This window comes from Mastigoproctus giganteus, chromosome 1 (assembly GCF_048544385.1).
Source record: "Mastigoproctus giganteus isolate SK-2022 chromosome 1, ASM4854438v1, whole genome shotgun sequence".
NCBI lineage: Eukaryota > Metazoa > Arthropoda > Arachnida > Uropygi > Thelyphonidae > Mastigoproctus > Mastigoproctus giganteus.
Window position 1 is genome coordinate 80,399,238 of NC_143575.1, and position 16,560 is coordinate 80,415,797.

General features: G+C 34.6%; 1 protein-coding gene across 1 annotated transcript in view; it reads left to right on the forward strand.

Moving 5' to 3' along the window:
- Positions 1-2,272: 2,272 nt before the first annotated feature.
- LOC150090924 (uncharacterized) overlaps positions 2,273-16,560 on the forward strand; it is a 186,191-nt gene continuing 171,903 nt past the window's right edge. The window contains exons 1-2 of the mRNA XM_090377745.1: positions 2,273-2,309; positions 13,190-13,307. Coding sequence (XP_090233871.1) covers positions 2,273-2,309; positions 13,190-13,307 — 155 coding nt within the window. The remainder of the gene's footprint in view (positions 2,310-13,189; positions 13,308-16,560) is intronic.

A 16,560-nucleotide genomic window follows, 5' to 3' on the forward strand; every position in this document is an offset into this window, starting at 1 on the left:
TCCGCTGGTCTCCTACTCTTAATATCATTAATGCCAATGTGTACAATAATATCACCCTTTGTGCCCTTAAAAGATGATATCTGCTCTACAATGTCATCAACCTTTGCCCCTTTTTGACATACCCTGGTCCTGTTCCATCTATCTTTTTGCACAATATGTTCCCTGTTTCCCTGACAATAGAGTCACCTACAACAACTAGTTCCTTTGGGACCAGCGCATTCTGTCTTGGGGTTTGCCGCTGTGTTGCTTGATATTTAAGTGCAAGCTCTGGCATTGATGTGGGCAGCTGAGAGCTCGATGGGCCCCTCAATTTAAATCCTTCGAGGGTATCCACGCTGGCCTTCAAGCTCTCATATAAGCCCATAACAATGCTGAGTTAGCACCTGATTCCCTCGCACTCCTTACATCGCACACAAAGACATTCCCCTTGGCAATATCATGTCCCGTTCCTGATTGCTCCACAAACATAACAGTAAATAACTATATATGATTATTACTGCAAGTGCACTAAAGTCATATACACTGAAGTATATATGACACCCAAGAAGTGTATATGTTTGCAGTCTTGCTATATCATTGCATATATAATGCCTGGACCACTTTATAATCACCATGAATATTTTGTGTGTACAGGCACTCCTTTACTTATGTACTTAATTTTTTTTTTTTTTTTTTTTTCCCATATGCATAAGTGCATTTTGTACGCAAATCCAACTTTGGTCTTATAGATACTAAATACATGTACAGTACAACTCACCAAGATTATAACCCCCAACAAACTTCACCATGCTGTATGTACGGTAATTGTTTAAAACATTTGATGATTTGTAACCAAGTTAAATGAGGTTGAAAAAACACGCAATGAATAATAATGTAAATTACAGTATTTATTCAAAAGTAATTTAACCTATTACCTGTAAACAGTACAGTATAGCTTTTAAACAAGATACAATATACAAGAACAAAAATCAACAAGAGTATTTTTTTTTTTTTTGTAAAATTTAAAACAGTAAAAAAAATAAGCAATCAATAACATGCACAAATTGCAACTAACACGATACATGCAAGTGAGATATGGAGTAACAAGTTTACAAAGTCTAAAAAATAGGAAAATATTCTGAAATTTTATTGATGTTCTTTATATGAAAGATTTCATAGAAGGGAAAACACATTTTACCATAATAATGTAAAAACCCACAGAATTCCAGCTATCAGTATTAACACAAATGAAATAAGATTTAGTTTACTATCCATTTATAATATTGCACTAACAGAAAAGCCTAATAAACTGGAAATTGCAAATTGTTTTTGTTTTATGGTAGTGACCTCCAGATGTGTGCTTTAGAAAAATATCATGAAGGCATTCAACATTGATTCTTATAACCAAACATAGCAATAAACTGTGTTGGAGTTGGAGGAGTATTGTGTTTTTAGGAGCATCAGCAACTAAGGCCATATTGCTCCATTTATACTATCTGTAAATTGCATGTGTTCTGTGGTCGATTTTCTGTTTGATGGACGAAAAACCTGAGTTTCCCGCTTAGCAAACAGTGAAGGTGTAGTGCATTTTAATGGTTTGTTTTTTGAAATTTGATTCTATTAAGCGGCTGATTCTAGTGATCATGTTAACCAGCACCTACTTATTTCAGGACTTACGATTGTCTCCGACCGGAGCACATAGTCCTTTCTCTTAGTCAGTAGCAGTTTTTGTAAACATGTCGGCTGCATGTTATTGTTTTTACATCCTTTAGTTAAAAGTGATTTTTGCATTGTGCTTATTTGACATAAATTTATATAAAACTAATGCAATTTACATTATAAAAATGACCTTTTAGAGAGGTAAATAGCTTAGTTACGTAGTGAAAATTTCAACTTCCGAGGTCTTGGAATGAATTACCAAAAAACAATGTGTGTACGATATTTTCACGATACAATGGTGTCTCTGGAATGGATTAATATCGCAAAGCAGGGATCCACTGTACATGGCAGCTGATTTCAGCATTTTGCATGCATGGTTTAAAACTGTCGATATATTTTCGATGTACAGTATTTTTATTAATTTTGAGAAGTTTTGTGCTTTGTACGTATCTACGAGTTGTACATAAGTAGAGGAGTGCCTCTACTGTACACACAGATTACTTACTTTACACAGTAAGTAATCTGTGCAAAAATATGTAAATTGAAAAGGCCATAGTGGTGTGGTATGCCACATGTGCAGAAACGAACTGTAATGCTGTGTGACCTAACTGCTGCCCAAATCAGTTCACTAGGAATGGGGAATAAACATGATTCCACAGACTTCCAAAGAGGTATGACTGTCAGATTTAGCAGACTCTATGGCAGAGAGTATGACTGCACTTATTGAGTGCTTAAAAACTAGTGTTATTGGATGTTTTAATGAAAGGAAGAACACTTGGAAAACCTCTGTGAATAAACACAGCTGTGCTGCAAAATGTAAGATGACCAAGTTGATCAATATCTGGAGTGGATCCTCAAGTGTAATTGTTGTCAAATGACAGAACATTTAAACTCTTCATTTAAAACAGGAACATCCCAAGGCATCAGTACCTGCACCATGCACAAGAACCTTACAAAAATTAGTTTCAAATTTGGGTAACATGGATCCTTGGGGTGTATTTATAAAATTACGAGGAACAGGTTGCTCTCCCCTGTCATTTATAACATTGTGATCTCCAACAATATGGAATCTACTGCAGGACATGATATGGTATGTATTATTCTTGATCCTCTTTCCCCTTCTAATGCTCAATCTAGAACACCTTATGATTGGACAGCTTAATGCCCAGTATTCTCTTGATTATTTTTAGATCCATTCTCAATTGACGAGGTCAAGGCTGTTACACCAACAACTGAATATTTTAAAGATATTCTGTTGTTGATGTTTTATTTTATCAGTATTACTGCCAGTAGTGAAAAATGAAAGTATTATGGCAGTTGAGAAATACTGGTTTAAACTTTCCATTAGGAAATAAAATTGATCTAAATTTAATAACTCTATTGAATGTTACATTATTTATATAATTCAATGAAATAAATAAATACACTGAGTTCTCATTTTAAAAATATTCACTTAACAAATTTTTGCATAAACAAATTTTCACCACAATGAAAACATGCTAAGCAATGTGTAGTTGATACTCTGAATCCTTTTTATACATCATAGACTTTCAGAGAATCAAAGGATAATGAGGTTAATCAGTGTTACTGCCGTAGTGAAAAATGAAAGTATTGTTTCTCTCATTGAAAAATTCTGATGTTGATGAAAGAGTATTTTTGTGTGAAGTGCCTCTTTCCTTAAAATGACTTCCCCATCCCTTTAGAAGTAGATTCAAAGAAAATGACTCAAATGTGAAATGCAACAAGCAGAAAAGTTGAAGACTTTATATAGGGTACTGTATAAAATGAAGGAACAGAAGCTTAGCAGATGTCACTTGATATTTTATTCAAATCAAGGGATCCAGCAACTTCTCACTTTGGCTTCAGAATCTCAGCCATCACTTCAAATAGTTAGAGTCATCTTTTTTTCCTATTTCTTTTAATTTATTTATTTAAATTTATTACTATTTATTTAAAATTATTGTTCATTATAATAAATACATATATAGGTGTACTATATATTTATTTTCCTTTACTATTATTTATATATGTATGAATTGTCTCAGATCGCCATATTCTTCAGTGTATTATCTTTAAATTAATGGGAAGTTAATTTTTGTTTAATAAATTTTTGCTTAGGGCTTTCAAGAAACACTCCTTTTATAAAAGGAGGAATTGGTCTGTTAAAAACCCAAGTAAAAATTCTGGGAAAGAACTTCGTGGAACAACAGTTTAATAAAACTTGTTTTTGTTTTTTGGTTTTTAGGAGCATTAGCAACTAAGGCCATATTGCTCCGGGGATATGCAAGGGTCCATGACCTTTCCACATCCTCTGTATTTGGTGGTCACAGGCTCGAACCCCGGTCTAATCAAGAAGTGTGTGCTACGCACTGCTGCTCCTGCCCACCTGGCTACAGAGGCGCCAATAAAACTTGTAAAAACACCTGAACTATTGTGCCAACTATCCCCAAACCCCAGCCAGCTGATTTTAAACTGCAGTGACTGTTCCAATCATCATATTATTACTACCAGACACCTCCGTAGCCAGGTGGGAAAGAGCAGCAGTGTGTAGCACACGCTTCTTGATTAGATCGGGGTTCGAGCCCGTCACCACCAAATACGGAGGATGCGGAAAGGTCAGGGAATGACCACCGCATATTCCCGGAGCAATATGGCCTTAGCTGCTAAAGCTCCTAAAAAAAAAAAAAAAAAACAAACCATATTATTACTCACAATAGAACCACCTTCTGTACCACAGTTTGCTGAGGTATTTCACTACTTTAAAGAAAATGACATAGTAAATGGTGATAACAAATAAATGAATTGGGGGACAAATAAATGACAGACCTGGGCAACTCATAGGAGTTTGATTGGTTGAGAGTATTATTAAAATCATTGCTGCTGTTGTGAAAAGATGACTTGTAAGGTTTTTGATTTCCTTTTCACAAAATTCCATTACACAAGGCACTATTTTTTATTTGACTGTGTGAAACTTTATTTTTAACTTTCAATATAATCACCATTTTACAGACTTCCAAGAAAAATTATCACACTTTCAGCTAACAAAGAATTTCAATACAAAAATATTGCTGGACATTCCATATTATCCATAACTTTATTCTGAGTAGGTGAACTTCTGTACATGTTTGGTTTTCTGCCAAGAAAGCTGGTGGCTGGCTAGCTATTTTATTAATTAAATTTTTATTTTGCTTTTTTATCTTGACTTAACCATTGTCAAATATTTGGAAATGAATGTTCAAAACTAAAATAACTACTGAAATTATGACATTCAATTTGGGAAAGTTTCCTGTGCATTATATTTTAAGCTTTAACATTAAACAAAAACAGGAAGAAAAAAAAAAAAAAAAAACTTACAGGTCAGAGTGGAAATTATGAGTAAATTTAAAAAAATTGTGTGTATATACAGTGGATTCTGGTTATTTGGGCCACTGGTTAATTGGGGCAGCCGTTTATTTGGGACAAATCTTATAAAACAGAAACCAATCGAGAAAATAGCTAGGGTTTACTTCGCTTAATTGGGACAGCATGCTGTTTAATCGGGGCAGGAGACAGCAGCACTGGAGATTACCCTATGATTGCCTCTGACGGTACCACGTGGTTCAGTCGAAATTCTGGAGGACACAACCATAAAACAATAAAAACAATTAGCAGTCACCTGTTTATTGGGCTTTTCTGTTAGTGAAATCTATCATAAACGGGCAGTAAACTCGATCTTACTGAATTTGCAATAATACTGACGGCTGGAATTCTGTGGGTTTTATGGTGAAATGTGTTTACACTTCCATGGAATCTTCTCTTCATTCCTATTTTTAAAGCTTTGTAACTCGTTACTCCGTTCTCACTTGCACGTATCGTGCTACTTGCAATTTGTGTGTGCCGTGTTCTTTGTTATTGATTGCTTATCTTTTTACTGTTTTAAATTTTAACCCCCACCCACAAATGTCAGTGAACAGAAATGTCAACTAGTTAGTATGTATATATTACAGTATGTATTAATTATTCCGATTATCACGTATATTCTTCCGATTTTCACGTATCATTTAATTTTTTAATTGGTAAGGTAATAAAGGTTAAATTTGTGCTTAATATATCTTTACTTTTATAGCCTGTGGATAATATTCCTCCTATTTTCTCTAATTAGAATTAAAATTCAATTCACAAACGTGATCACAATAACCGGCGCTTACTACACATCGTATAGTGAAAGGTACTTTACTATGGTGAGTTTGTCACAGCGTGATTTGATTGTACAGTGTAATTGTACAATTGTAAAGGGGGGGTACATAATTAATTAATTAATATATATATATATATATATATATATATACACACACATACATACACACACACACAGAGCAATAGTGTCCATGGCTTAAGTATATGTTTTGGAACATTGTTGAGTAGGAATGTTTTTATAAGCATATATGTTAAAATAAACCATTTCAGAGTTATTAGTCAATTGAAGTTCCTGACAGCACAACTACGGTTTGCCAAGTTGTTATGAGAGGGTGCATTGTGTAACACACATAGTTAAAGGTCATAGATGACAGTTGGTACTCTCCAACTGTTAGTCAGTTCTGTTTTGTTTCGATAAGTGTGTCAAGCAACAATGACCGAGTTCAGTGGCTACCTACTCTAATGAAGAATACACCAACAGTCACTACTTTTGTGGTTTTTGTGATGGTAATGTATAAGCAGCAGTCAAGGAATATCAACAGCAGTTTTCTGATTGTAGAGTGACAGATAGGCGAGTGTTCGGCAATGCTCATCGGTGTATCAGAAAAATTGATACTGTCGTGCAAGAAAAGTGTGAAGGACCACAACAGTACACTACTGAATTGTAGGTAGAAATACTGGAAATGGTAGAACACTGTCCAACCATTAGTACCTGAAAAGTTGCCAGTTGAGTTGGTGTTCTCTGGACAACAGTGTGGAGAATCATGCATGATTTCAGTACATACTTTTTCCATATTCGAAATGTTCAAGCCTTGTAGCCAAATGATTACATGTGAAGAATTCTGTTACTAGCTCCTGCACAACTAGGAACTCCATGCAAAAATTTTATTCACACAAACAACAGAGATAGAATAACAAAGTCACAAAATGCATGTGTTTGGGTTCATGAGAATCCAAATGCAACCATAGAAATGCTTCAATTTGTTGTGGTGTTATCAGAGACTTATTCATGAGGCCATTTGTATTTGAAAACCATTGCTCTGTGACAGTATAGTGGTTTGCACTTGTCACTTATTTAAAGAGGTCAGGGTTCAAGTCCTATCATAGACTGGAGGAATTTTTAAAGGCCTGTTCAATTAGGGCTGTAGTTAGTCAATCTCAGGCAGGGAGAGAATTTTTCCCCATTAATCATTCCAAATTTTTTGCAAACTGATCTGCACAACATGCAGATCAGCTTGTGAAAACGCTTGTACAGACACAGTAAATAGGGAACAATATGGTTTAAGTCGCTGATGGAGCTAAACCTAACAACAGTAAAATATGAAAACTGCTTGACAGTCAAGCACTATCTACAGTTTTTATAGGAAGAGCTGCTACCATTAACAGATCATGTACTGTTACAAACAAGACAAGAGATGAGACTGCAGCAAGGTGCTATCCCCCTCCTCACTCCTCATTTTTGTAGGTGGAGTAACTACATTTCTCACTAGACAGTTTCTAGACTGTTAGATAGGATGGTGTGTGCAGTTGTTTGCCATGCAATGTCAACAGGCCTTATGCCTTTAGATTTATTTCTGTGGAGTTGCAAAGTCTGTGATGTGTGCTGCTGGTCACATCAACAATGACCAAAATATGATGACGAGGACTATTACTTAATTGCATGAAGGCACAACAGTCAGCGTTTCAAATTACACTTTAAAATCTCATTAATGTCAGTAAAATATAAAGAATTCCAAAAGAATTAAAAAGTCATGTCAATTAGTTATGCAATAATCTTATTTATTAACTGGACCATGTTACATTTTGATGCCTGCCTGCCTGTAACACTGAAACCGTTCACTTTAGGATGCAGTTCATAAACTTTTATCTACATACAGTTACTTCAAGAATACATAGTTGAGTTATGGATATCCTATTATGGGGCACCATGTATATGAATGGCCACAGGGAATATTTATGCGTACTGAAATTAATTAGAATCCTCCTTGCTCTATACTTAAGGTACAATTTGAATAAGAGTAGTAGCTGTTAGTTGATTAAGGAAACATGAAATTATGCAGCTCGGAGTTTCTCACATCAATAAATTACTATCTCAGGATCTGTGGCAAAATTTCCTGTAGTTGTATATAATTTAAACAGCTGTTACTAGCTGTTTAAATTATATACAACTACAGCTTGATAGCTGTTGCTCAAATTATAATTTATAATTTGAGCAACAGCTGTCAACAAAGTAAGAAACTTTGGTATAATATAGACTTAAAAAATATATAAATTTATTTAGAGTAACTCCAACCACAAAAGGCCTTTGGAACTTATGCCATGTATAGGAACTGAAGGTTCCCATAGTCCTTGGAACATAGAAGATACTTGCTGATGCTGGATTTCTATAGATTGTAATTTAAAGGAAATATATGAGAAGGAAGAGTGTTACAAAAGACAGAAAGAGTAGAAATGAATTTGGAAGAAGAATATTTACTTCAGTGAGTTTGAAGTTGAATAGTGACTAGCTGTTTAGCAGCTGATGTATGTTTGGACAGATTTTGAAGAAAGAATTGAATTTGTGAAATATATGCAAAAAGGTATACAGCAGAAACAATGTCTGTGTAATATGGAGTGAGTTTGTATGTGAAGGATAATTTATTCACCCGACTGCTCTCTTTTAAATACCATCAAGGGGTTTTAGAGAGCGGTTCTGGAGACACCAACACAGATGTGAGAACAGTAAGGCATTAGGGATTTTTATTTTTAGTGCATAAATATTACTGGCAGAGAGCAAGTAATATTTATACACCAATATTACATAATCATTAATTAATTACATAAGATATGGAAAATTTGTTGTATGAACATGGTTGCACTTTTACTGGTTTGCAAACTTGGTTTGACAAAATTCAAAGATTTTTGTGCAAATGAGAGCAGAAAGAAATTCCCATTATGTTATCAAGAATGGTAATCCTGAACAGTGTATATTCCTGGAGAGAAGAACATTTCCTGTTCACATCAAATTATGAGTAGATTTAATGAAAAAGTTTTTAAAGGACAAGTGTAGTTTCTAATACCTTCAACAAAAATTTTGTCTACTTAGATATAAAGATAAGAGAGGGAATATGCACAAAGGGAATATTTTTATAATTAAAATATTTTTAATTATAAAAATAATTAAAGGGTTATTTTTTACAATGTCTCTGTGTTTGTGATAAAGCAGTGTAGAATGCCATCAAGGCATTCTATCAAAACTTTTTAGGGAATCAAAGATTAGCAAATTATGATGAACTTGTTGACTAACTTCTACAAATGTACAAAGAACTGGGTTGTAATATGAGTTTAAATTCAATTTCTGCATTCACATCTTAGTTTTCCTTCTCCTGAGCTTGAGTGAACACAAGGCAAGCTTTCACCAGGATACAAAAAAATAGCATGAAGGTAAGTGGAGTCCAGTACTTGCTGATTACTGCTGAATACTTATGAGGGAAACCAGGGTGCAACCTGCATACAGAAATCATCTCAGAACATCTTAAGCTCATAAAAATTCAAATTATATTAAAGCTTGTGAAATTGTTTGTTAATAAACTAGTAAAACAAAAATGTTCATTTTTTGAAAAACTAGATGTGATAACAAAATTGAGGTCATATTTATGTTTAGCACCACAAAATACATATATATATATAACATTTTATTGTGAGAAAAACCAAAGTTTAAATTTATAATTAAAATGGTACGTAATTTGATTTGCCAAAGCAAAGCTTGGTGTGTCATATTTTTTGACTATTTTTGTCCCAGATGCACTACACTTCAGTTTTAAATAACTAATAAATCTATAGCTATTCCAGGTTGAAATTAGCCACACATCTTCTGTTTTAAATTTTAACCTCCACCCACAAATGTCAGTGAACAAAAATGTCAACTAGTTAGTATGTACATATTACAGTATGTATTAATTATTCCGATTATCTCTATATTCTTCCGATGAATGACAATGAATTTTTTTTAATTGGTAATGTAATAAAGGGTAAATTTGTGCTTAATATATCTTTACTTTTATAGCCTGTGGATAATATTCCTCCTATTTTCGCTAATTAGAATCGCTGTTTAATAGAATTAAAATTCAGTTCACAAACATGATCACAGTGACTGGCGCTTACTGCACATTGTATAGTGAATGGTACTTTACTATGGTGAGTTTGTCGTAACGTAATTTGATTGTACAGTGAACCAATTGTAAAGTGGGGGTACATTGTATTTTTAACTATCTACGTGAAACTTCGGATAATTGGGGCAGCCGCTTAATCGGGCCAAAATGCACTAGTCCAGATGTGTCCCAAATAACTGGAATGGACTGTATAATTCATTCCATTCTTTGCTGTAGTTCTCAGCTTCTCTTCCATTCTTTTGGTGAGTGCCCAAGTTTCACTTCCATAAGTCATGGTGGGGAGTATACACCGGTTCATTATTTTACGCCTTGAACCATAATCCTTTCTGTGTCAGTTGATGATCCACATAGTATAGGTGTAACTTCGATTCCAAAGCTACAAGACTTATGAAGTTCTACTGTAACTTTAAAATACAGTTCACTGCAATTCTTAATGATTTATAATTTTTCTGTTGTGTCACACAATGCTTATTATTATTATTAATATATAATATTTTCAAATTCTGTTCTTAAAAATGGATATGTATTAAAAGTCTAATGAATTGCAATTCTAAAACTTGGCAGATATGCAATATTGTCAGCTGTTAAGAGTCTGAATATAAAATGATTTTCTGTAGTACAGAGACAAGATCCTGAGACCATTTTTCTATTTCTGTCATGTACTTTCAAACAGAAAGATGTAGACACTTACTGGACTGTTTTCATTTGTGATCTAAAAAATTGGATGCATTCACTGTAAAGCTTTGTTGTGCGTTTTATAATTTTTGGACTTCTAGACTTAAACTCTCAATGCCTGATTTATGCTATTAGCTGTACATTTAGAAAGCAATTAAAGGATATAAATGAGTTAGCATTTTTAATTGTCATCTAATTCATTTCAGAATGAAATTGTAGATGATGATGAATTAATTTCAGAATGAAATTGTAGGGTTACGTTAGCAACACCTACCTAATGCCTCGTGGTGCCACCTTGCCTGTGATACAGCCCATACATGTCTTGGCATGGATTCCACAAGGTGTTGCAGGGTGCCAGGTGGCACTACCACCTGGCACCCATTATGCAATGCATAATGCCATAATTATGCATTCCATAAAGACACATCTAGTAATGTCTATACATTGTCAGATGGATGATCATAGCATCAAATGGCCTTTTCCAGTAAGTCACAAATATGCTCAATTGGATTGAGATCGGACGAGTTGGATGGCCATGGGAGGATGGAAAATTCATTGTCATGTTTCTGAAACCAGTTAGCAACCTGCTGGCTTTGTGGCATAGCACAAACATGCTATGCCACAGCTGATGTTGTCCAGCTACACTGTCATCATGGCCAGCAAAGATAGAAAGGTAGGCATTGAGCATTGATTAACAGAGCTCAGAGGACTCAGGGTATGCCACAAAAAGTCCCCAAACTACATCACTATTTCCTCCAGCCTAACAAACACCAACAAAGCAACATGAAGCCACGTGCCATGACCTCATGTTGCATTTATGTTGCATTTCTCCAAATGCGAATATGCCCATCAGTATGATAGTTGGAAAAGGGATTCATCAGACCAGGCAACATTACTTCACATGTTAGTGGTCCTGTGTTGGTGTTGACACGCCTGTGCAAGGGTCAGTTTCTTGTGTCTTGCCGTGAGCATGGGTACCTGTGACAGCTGTCAATTGCCATAGCCTATACAAGCTAATGTATAGTGCAGTGTTTCCCAAACTGTGTTCCATGGAACACTAGTGTTTCATGAGATGTGAACAAGTGTTCCATGAAAAATTGTAATTAATAATTTAAAAAAATAAATAAAATAAATAAATTTTGCATATTTGTAGTGTACACACCACTTTTGTATGATTATAATTTTTAACATTATTTTTTTTTTGTTATTAATATACTTTCATAGACTAATAATCAAATAGACTGTGGAACACTTTATTTTGGCAGGCTTTTGCACAGAGAAGTATGCGTAGAAGTAATGACATCTACAAAAACAAAAGTGGCAATATAGTGATCTAATATACTATTCGTATGAAATTTAGCCTGGAGTATACATGGGTTGAAGGAGAGGGAGAGGCGAACAGATATCATAACTAAATACTTCCCTCTATAAATTTTTTTTGATAATTATCAGTATTTCGAAATATTATTATTAAAATAAATGACCACGGATTTGTGGTTGAAAAAAAGGAACTTTAAAACGAGAAGTATTTTACTAGTATTGCAACTGTGGTCGATGAAAATGAACGCAATATTGTCACACTTCAAAGTGAGGATGAAAAATTGCAGCCTTTTGTTCCCCAAAAATCCAAAGTGAAAAAACAGGAACCAACTAATAAAAGACCAAAACGAAAGTATGATGACAGTTATTTGAATTTCAGCTTTACATGTGTTGGAAATAAAGAAGCTCCTGATGCACAGTGCATCGTGTATGTAATAAAATATTAACCAACAGTTCTTTGGCTCCTGCTAAACTTGTGTTTCGGTAGTGTTCTGTAAATATATTGTGAGATGAAAAGTGTTCCCTAAATATATTGTGATATGAAAAGTGTTCCGTGACTAAGAGTCGGGAAACGCTGGTCTAGTGTATAGTTTATGTAGATATTGATCTTGCTATGCCCACGTTGTACTGGGTGGGAATACCAAGACCAAGTGGAATGCAGAGCAGTGGCCCGGCTAACCAGATGGTTAGCCGGGCCACTGCGCTGCATTCCACTGCTGTGTTGTTACAAGATACACAATGCTGTTGATGGGAGTTGACCACACATGCACATGGCTATCCCATGTGTGACCTTTTGGCTGGTTGTTCGACTACTGTTGAACCAGTGATAGTAGACTCATGACACTATACAATGGAAGCACTTAATCATGTTGGCTGTTGTTGAGATACTTGCATATCTTGCCCCACAATCATTCCACATTTGAAGTCGGAAAGATCTTGACACTGACCTATTCTTCCTTGCAGAAAACTCAGACTAATCACCACATATGCAAACTGCAATCATCTTCAGCCAGTTTTCTTGACTTTGAGCCCTCACCAGCATCACAGACCAGTCCATTCCTACACAAAGGGGTGTAGGAATGCACTGGCAATGCAAAACCAGTTCAGTATACATCAAAAATATGTATATATATTTAATATAAATCTTTTGTGTGATTTCTATTGTTAGAAAATTTTCGGTGGGTAAATTTTGTAGAGACAAAATTTTGTAAATTTTGTTTCAATTTCAGATAAAGAAGTAGCAAAATTAAAGAAAACTGTTGCAGAACTCTATCATTCCCAAAATAATACTGACTTCAGTGCTGAATATCATGAACAGGTGGAAAAATATAGAAGTGAGGCAGAAAAGTAAGTTTTTAATATGAAACTGAAAATTTTTCAAAACTTTTTCATAATTCCATTTAAACATGCACTTTCTTTTAAAATTTTAATTCATCTCAAGGAGTATTTTTATATTGTTTATAGCATATATTTGTTCAGAATAAAATGGTCATATAGTAACTTAATTTAAAAATGTTTAATATATTTTGATGTAAACATATTAATCTATGTGCAGGAAAATGTAATAGCCAAATTTTTATTATGGGCTTCAAAAGAAAAAGAAAATATGCATAACGAACATGTGGTGTTATGTAAATTACTACAACCACTTCATCATAAAGTAGCAGAATTCAGGGTTAGCAAAGTGACTCTCTCTCACAACAGATATCTGCATCTGCTGTTATTGTCAAAATGTAGTAACATTATGTATGCCCTCAAAGCTTATAGAAGAAAAATGGGAACAAAGAGAAGTTAATTCCTTAAAGGCATTGATACTAAAATTTAAATAGACAAGATGCATTATGGATTAAAAAATAATGAAATCTGTTCTGCAATTAACTGTAACTGTGAACAAATTATCCTCAAATCTTCACTTTTCAGAGAATCCATTGCAAGAGAGGTGTCCAGATGTTTACAAATACCTAAGACATCAGTATTAAAAGCAATGACCAAGATCCTGAAACTGCATCTTATAAAATTGCTGCTTCCTCTTTCAACTCAAATGTTTGGTGGACACCACAACTTGACTCCCTTTTCAAACTAAAGCAAAATACTTTCAGGAATTTTAAAAAATCAAACTCGGAAAATGATTATCTAAATTTCTTATTGCACTGAAATCAATTTAACAAACTAAAGAGGAAAGAAATACAACGATTCATACATCTGCTAGGATTAAGAAAAATGCTACAATATACCCCAAAACAGCCCATCCACTACCATCAGATTTTAATTTCAACTGTTGGTTGAAACACATAACTTGCTTCAACAATAAAACAAATCCTTGCCCAGAATTTGAAGAATGTATGCCGTTTCTCAACAGTCTAAGCGATATTTCTAACATGGGCTCATTACAAAGTCTTCCCGCTACCAAAATGCAAAAACATTAAAAGCAGCGAGCACATCAGGCTCTTAAAATAATCAGATTCACTACGGAATTATTGACAGATGCACCTCGATCAACCTTCTCACAACAAACCAAATAATTCTAAAGTCCCTTGATTCTAAAAATCAAATCGACATAATCCATATGGATATCAGCTCTGCGTTTGATGCCTTCTAAACAAACTTGCTTTTGATTCTCCTCAAAGAGTGGTACCTCATCAATGGAAATCTATTAAAACTTCTTTGCCAATCTCCTCAAAGCAAGGATCTTTGTAACAAACCTCAAAAACATCTTATCGTTCCATATGCTCTTCTGGAATCCCCCATGGCAAGACACTATTGGCAATAATGTTCTCTGCAATCTTCCAGCCGTTCTTATTAACGCGTGGGCACCTCCATAGCCAGGTGGGCAGGAGCAGCAGTGCGTAGCACACACTTCTTGATTAGGCCGGGGTTCGAGCCCGTGACCACCAAATACGGAGGATGTGGAAAGGTCGGGGAATGACCACCGCATATCCACGGAGCAATATGGCCTTAGTTGCTAATGCTCCTAAAAACCAAATAACAAACAAACAAACAAACAAACAAACCTATTAACGCATAAGCATGTAATTTCTTATGCCTATGATGTTAAAATCATTGCCACCTCAGATTCAAGTCAATCAGCTATCTGCACTGAAGAGCTTATCTGTAACACCCTCCAGAAATTCTCCTTGTATCTCAAATCTTTTAATCTTTCTCTCAACCCCCCAAAATCTAGTCATTTCCAAATTTTGCTTAGAACAAACAAGCATCCTTCCGATATCCGCCTTGCTTAATTTGCAAGCAATTCTTATTATATTGAACCATAAGGATCTGGGAATTTATGACTCCAAATTCAATTTCTCCTCTCATTTAAATTACCTTGGGAGTTGTTTTAATAACTCAAGAGCCATTTAGCTGGAAAAACAAAATAAACCTATAGCATATTCACTCTGCCCATATTATAATCCAATTCTTCTCCAAAATGATAAAGCCAAAAATTCTTTATGCTTCCCCTGTCTGGGCTGGTGTGGTCAATGCAAATTTCAAAAAGATCTCTTCTCTTGAATACTGGTTTCTTAAATGGAAGTTTTTTTTTATGTTTAGCATTGACCATTTTAATCCAGCTACGAACCCGTTTCTTCTCTGAACTACTCTGATTTTTCACTTTCAATATGGCACAACAACCTATCAGTCTTTGCAAAATTGTATAACTCTGCCATCAACTGCCCACAAATTTGGGAAGTCATAGTTTGGAGAATTCCTAGAAAAGCTACAAGATCCAAGCCCATACTGGCACTTCTACTAACCAGACTCTGTTTGACCAAAAAGCACTTTCCCTTCAACACTCTTTTCTTTATTAATGTACTGAATTTAGACTCTGTCTTATTAGCTCAAAACAAAACACTTCTGTCATAAGCGGCTATACTTATTCTAAGCAACTTCAACCAAACAAAATATAACTATCATGTTGCATCTTTCCTCTCATTACATCCGGACTTTACAGTTTAGAAGTCTGTGCAGTCACAAACCTTTCACTTATCCTGTAACTCCCTTTTATGTATTCATGAACCATATATTCTACACTTGCAATGGGAACATCGGCAGAATTTTCGTGATTTTGTGTTAAATTTTCCGTGTTAGAATTTGTATTTGCGTTTGTCATTTAATGTCATTGTATGTACTTGACCTTTTATTATGTATGCCATTAATGTACTTGTCTTCATTTTTGTTGTATTATATTTTTGTGTGTTTTCTTTACTGTAAGCCCCTATAGCTGTTTCATTAGCTGTCCTGGAGCAAGTTTGTCAGTGTAATTCTGATAAGCTAATAAACAGAATTTATTATTTATTATTACTAAATGGTTCATTAGTTGAGTAGTATTGTTGTTTTCTAAGCAGGAGCAAGATTAATTTTAAGTTTCCCAGCGACTAACAAAGTATACATTCAAAATTTGACTAATCAATCAATTGAATCAATCTGACTTTTCCTTCTAAATTGATGCTTGATTATCTTGAGGATAACATAAATTTCTGTAGGAACAACTTGGGCTATTGAATTGAAATTAATCCTAAAACCTTCCCAGCAACTAAGTTACTTTGGTGTAACTTAATCACACCTTACTGACTTTTCCTTATCTGTTTGTTTGTTTGTTATT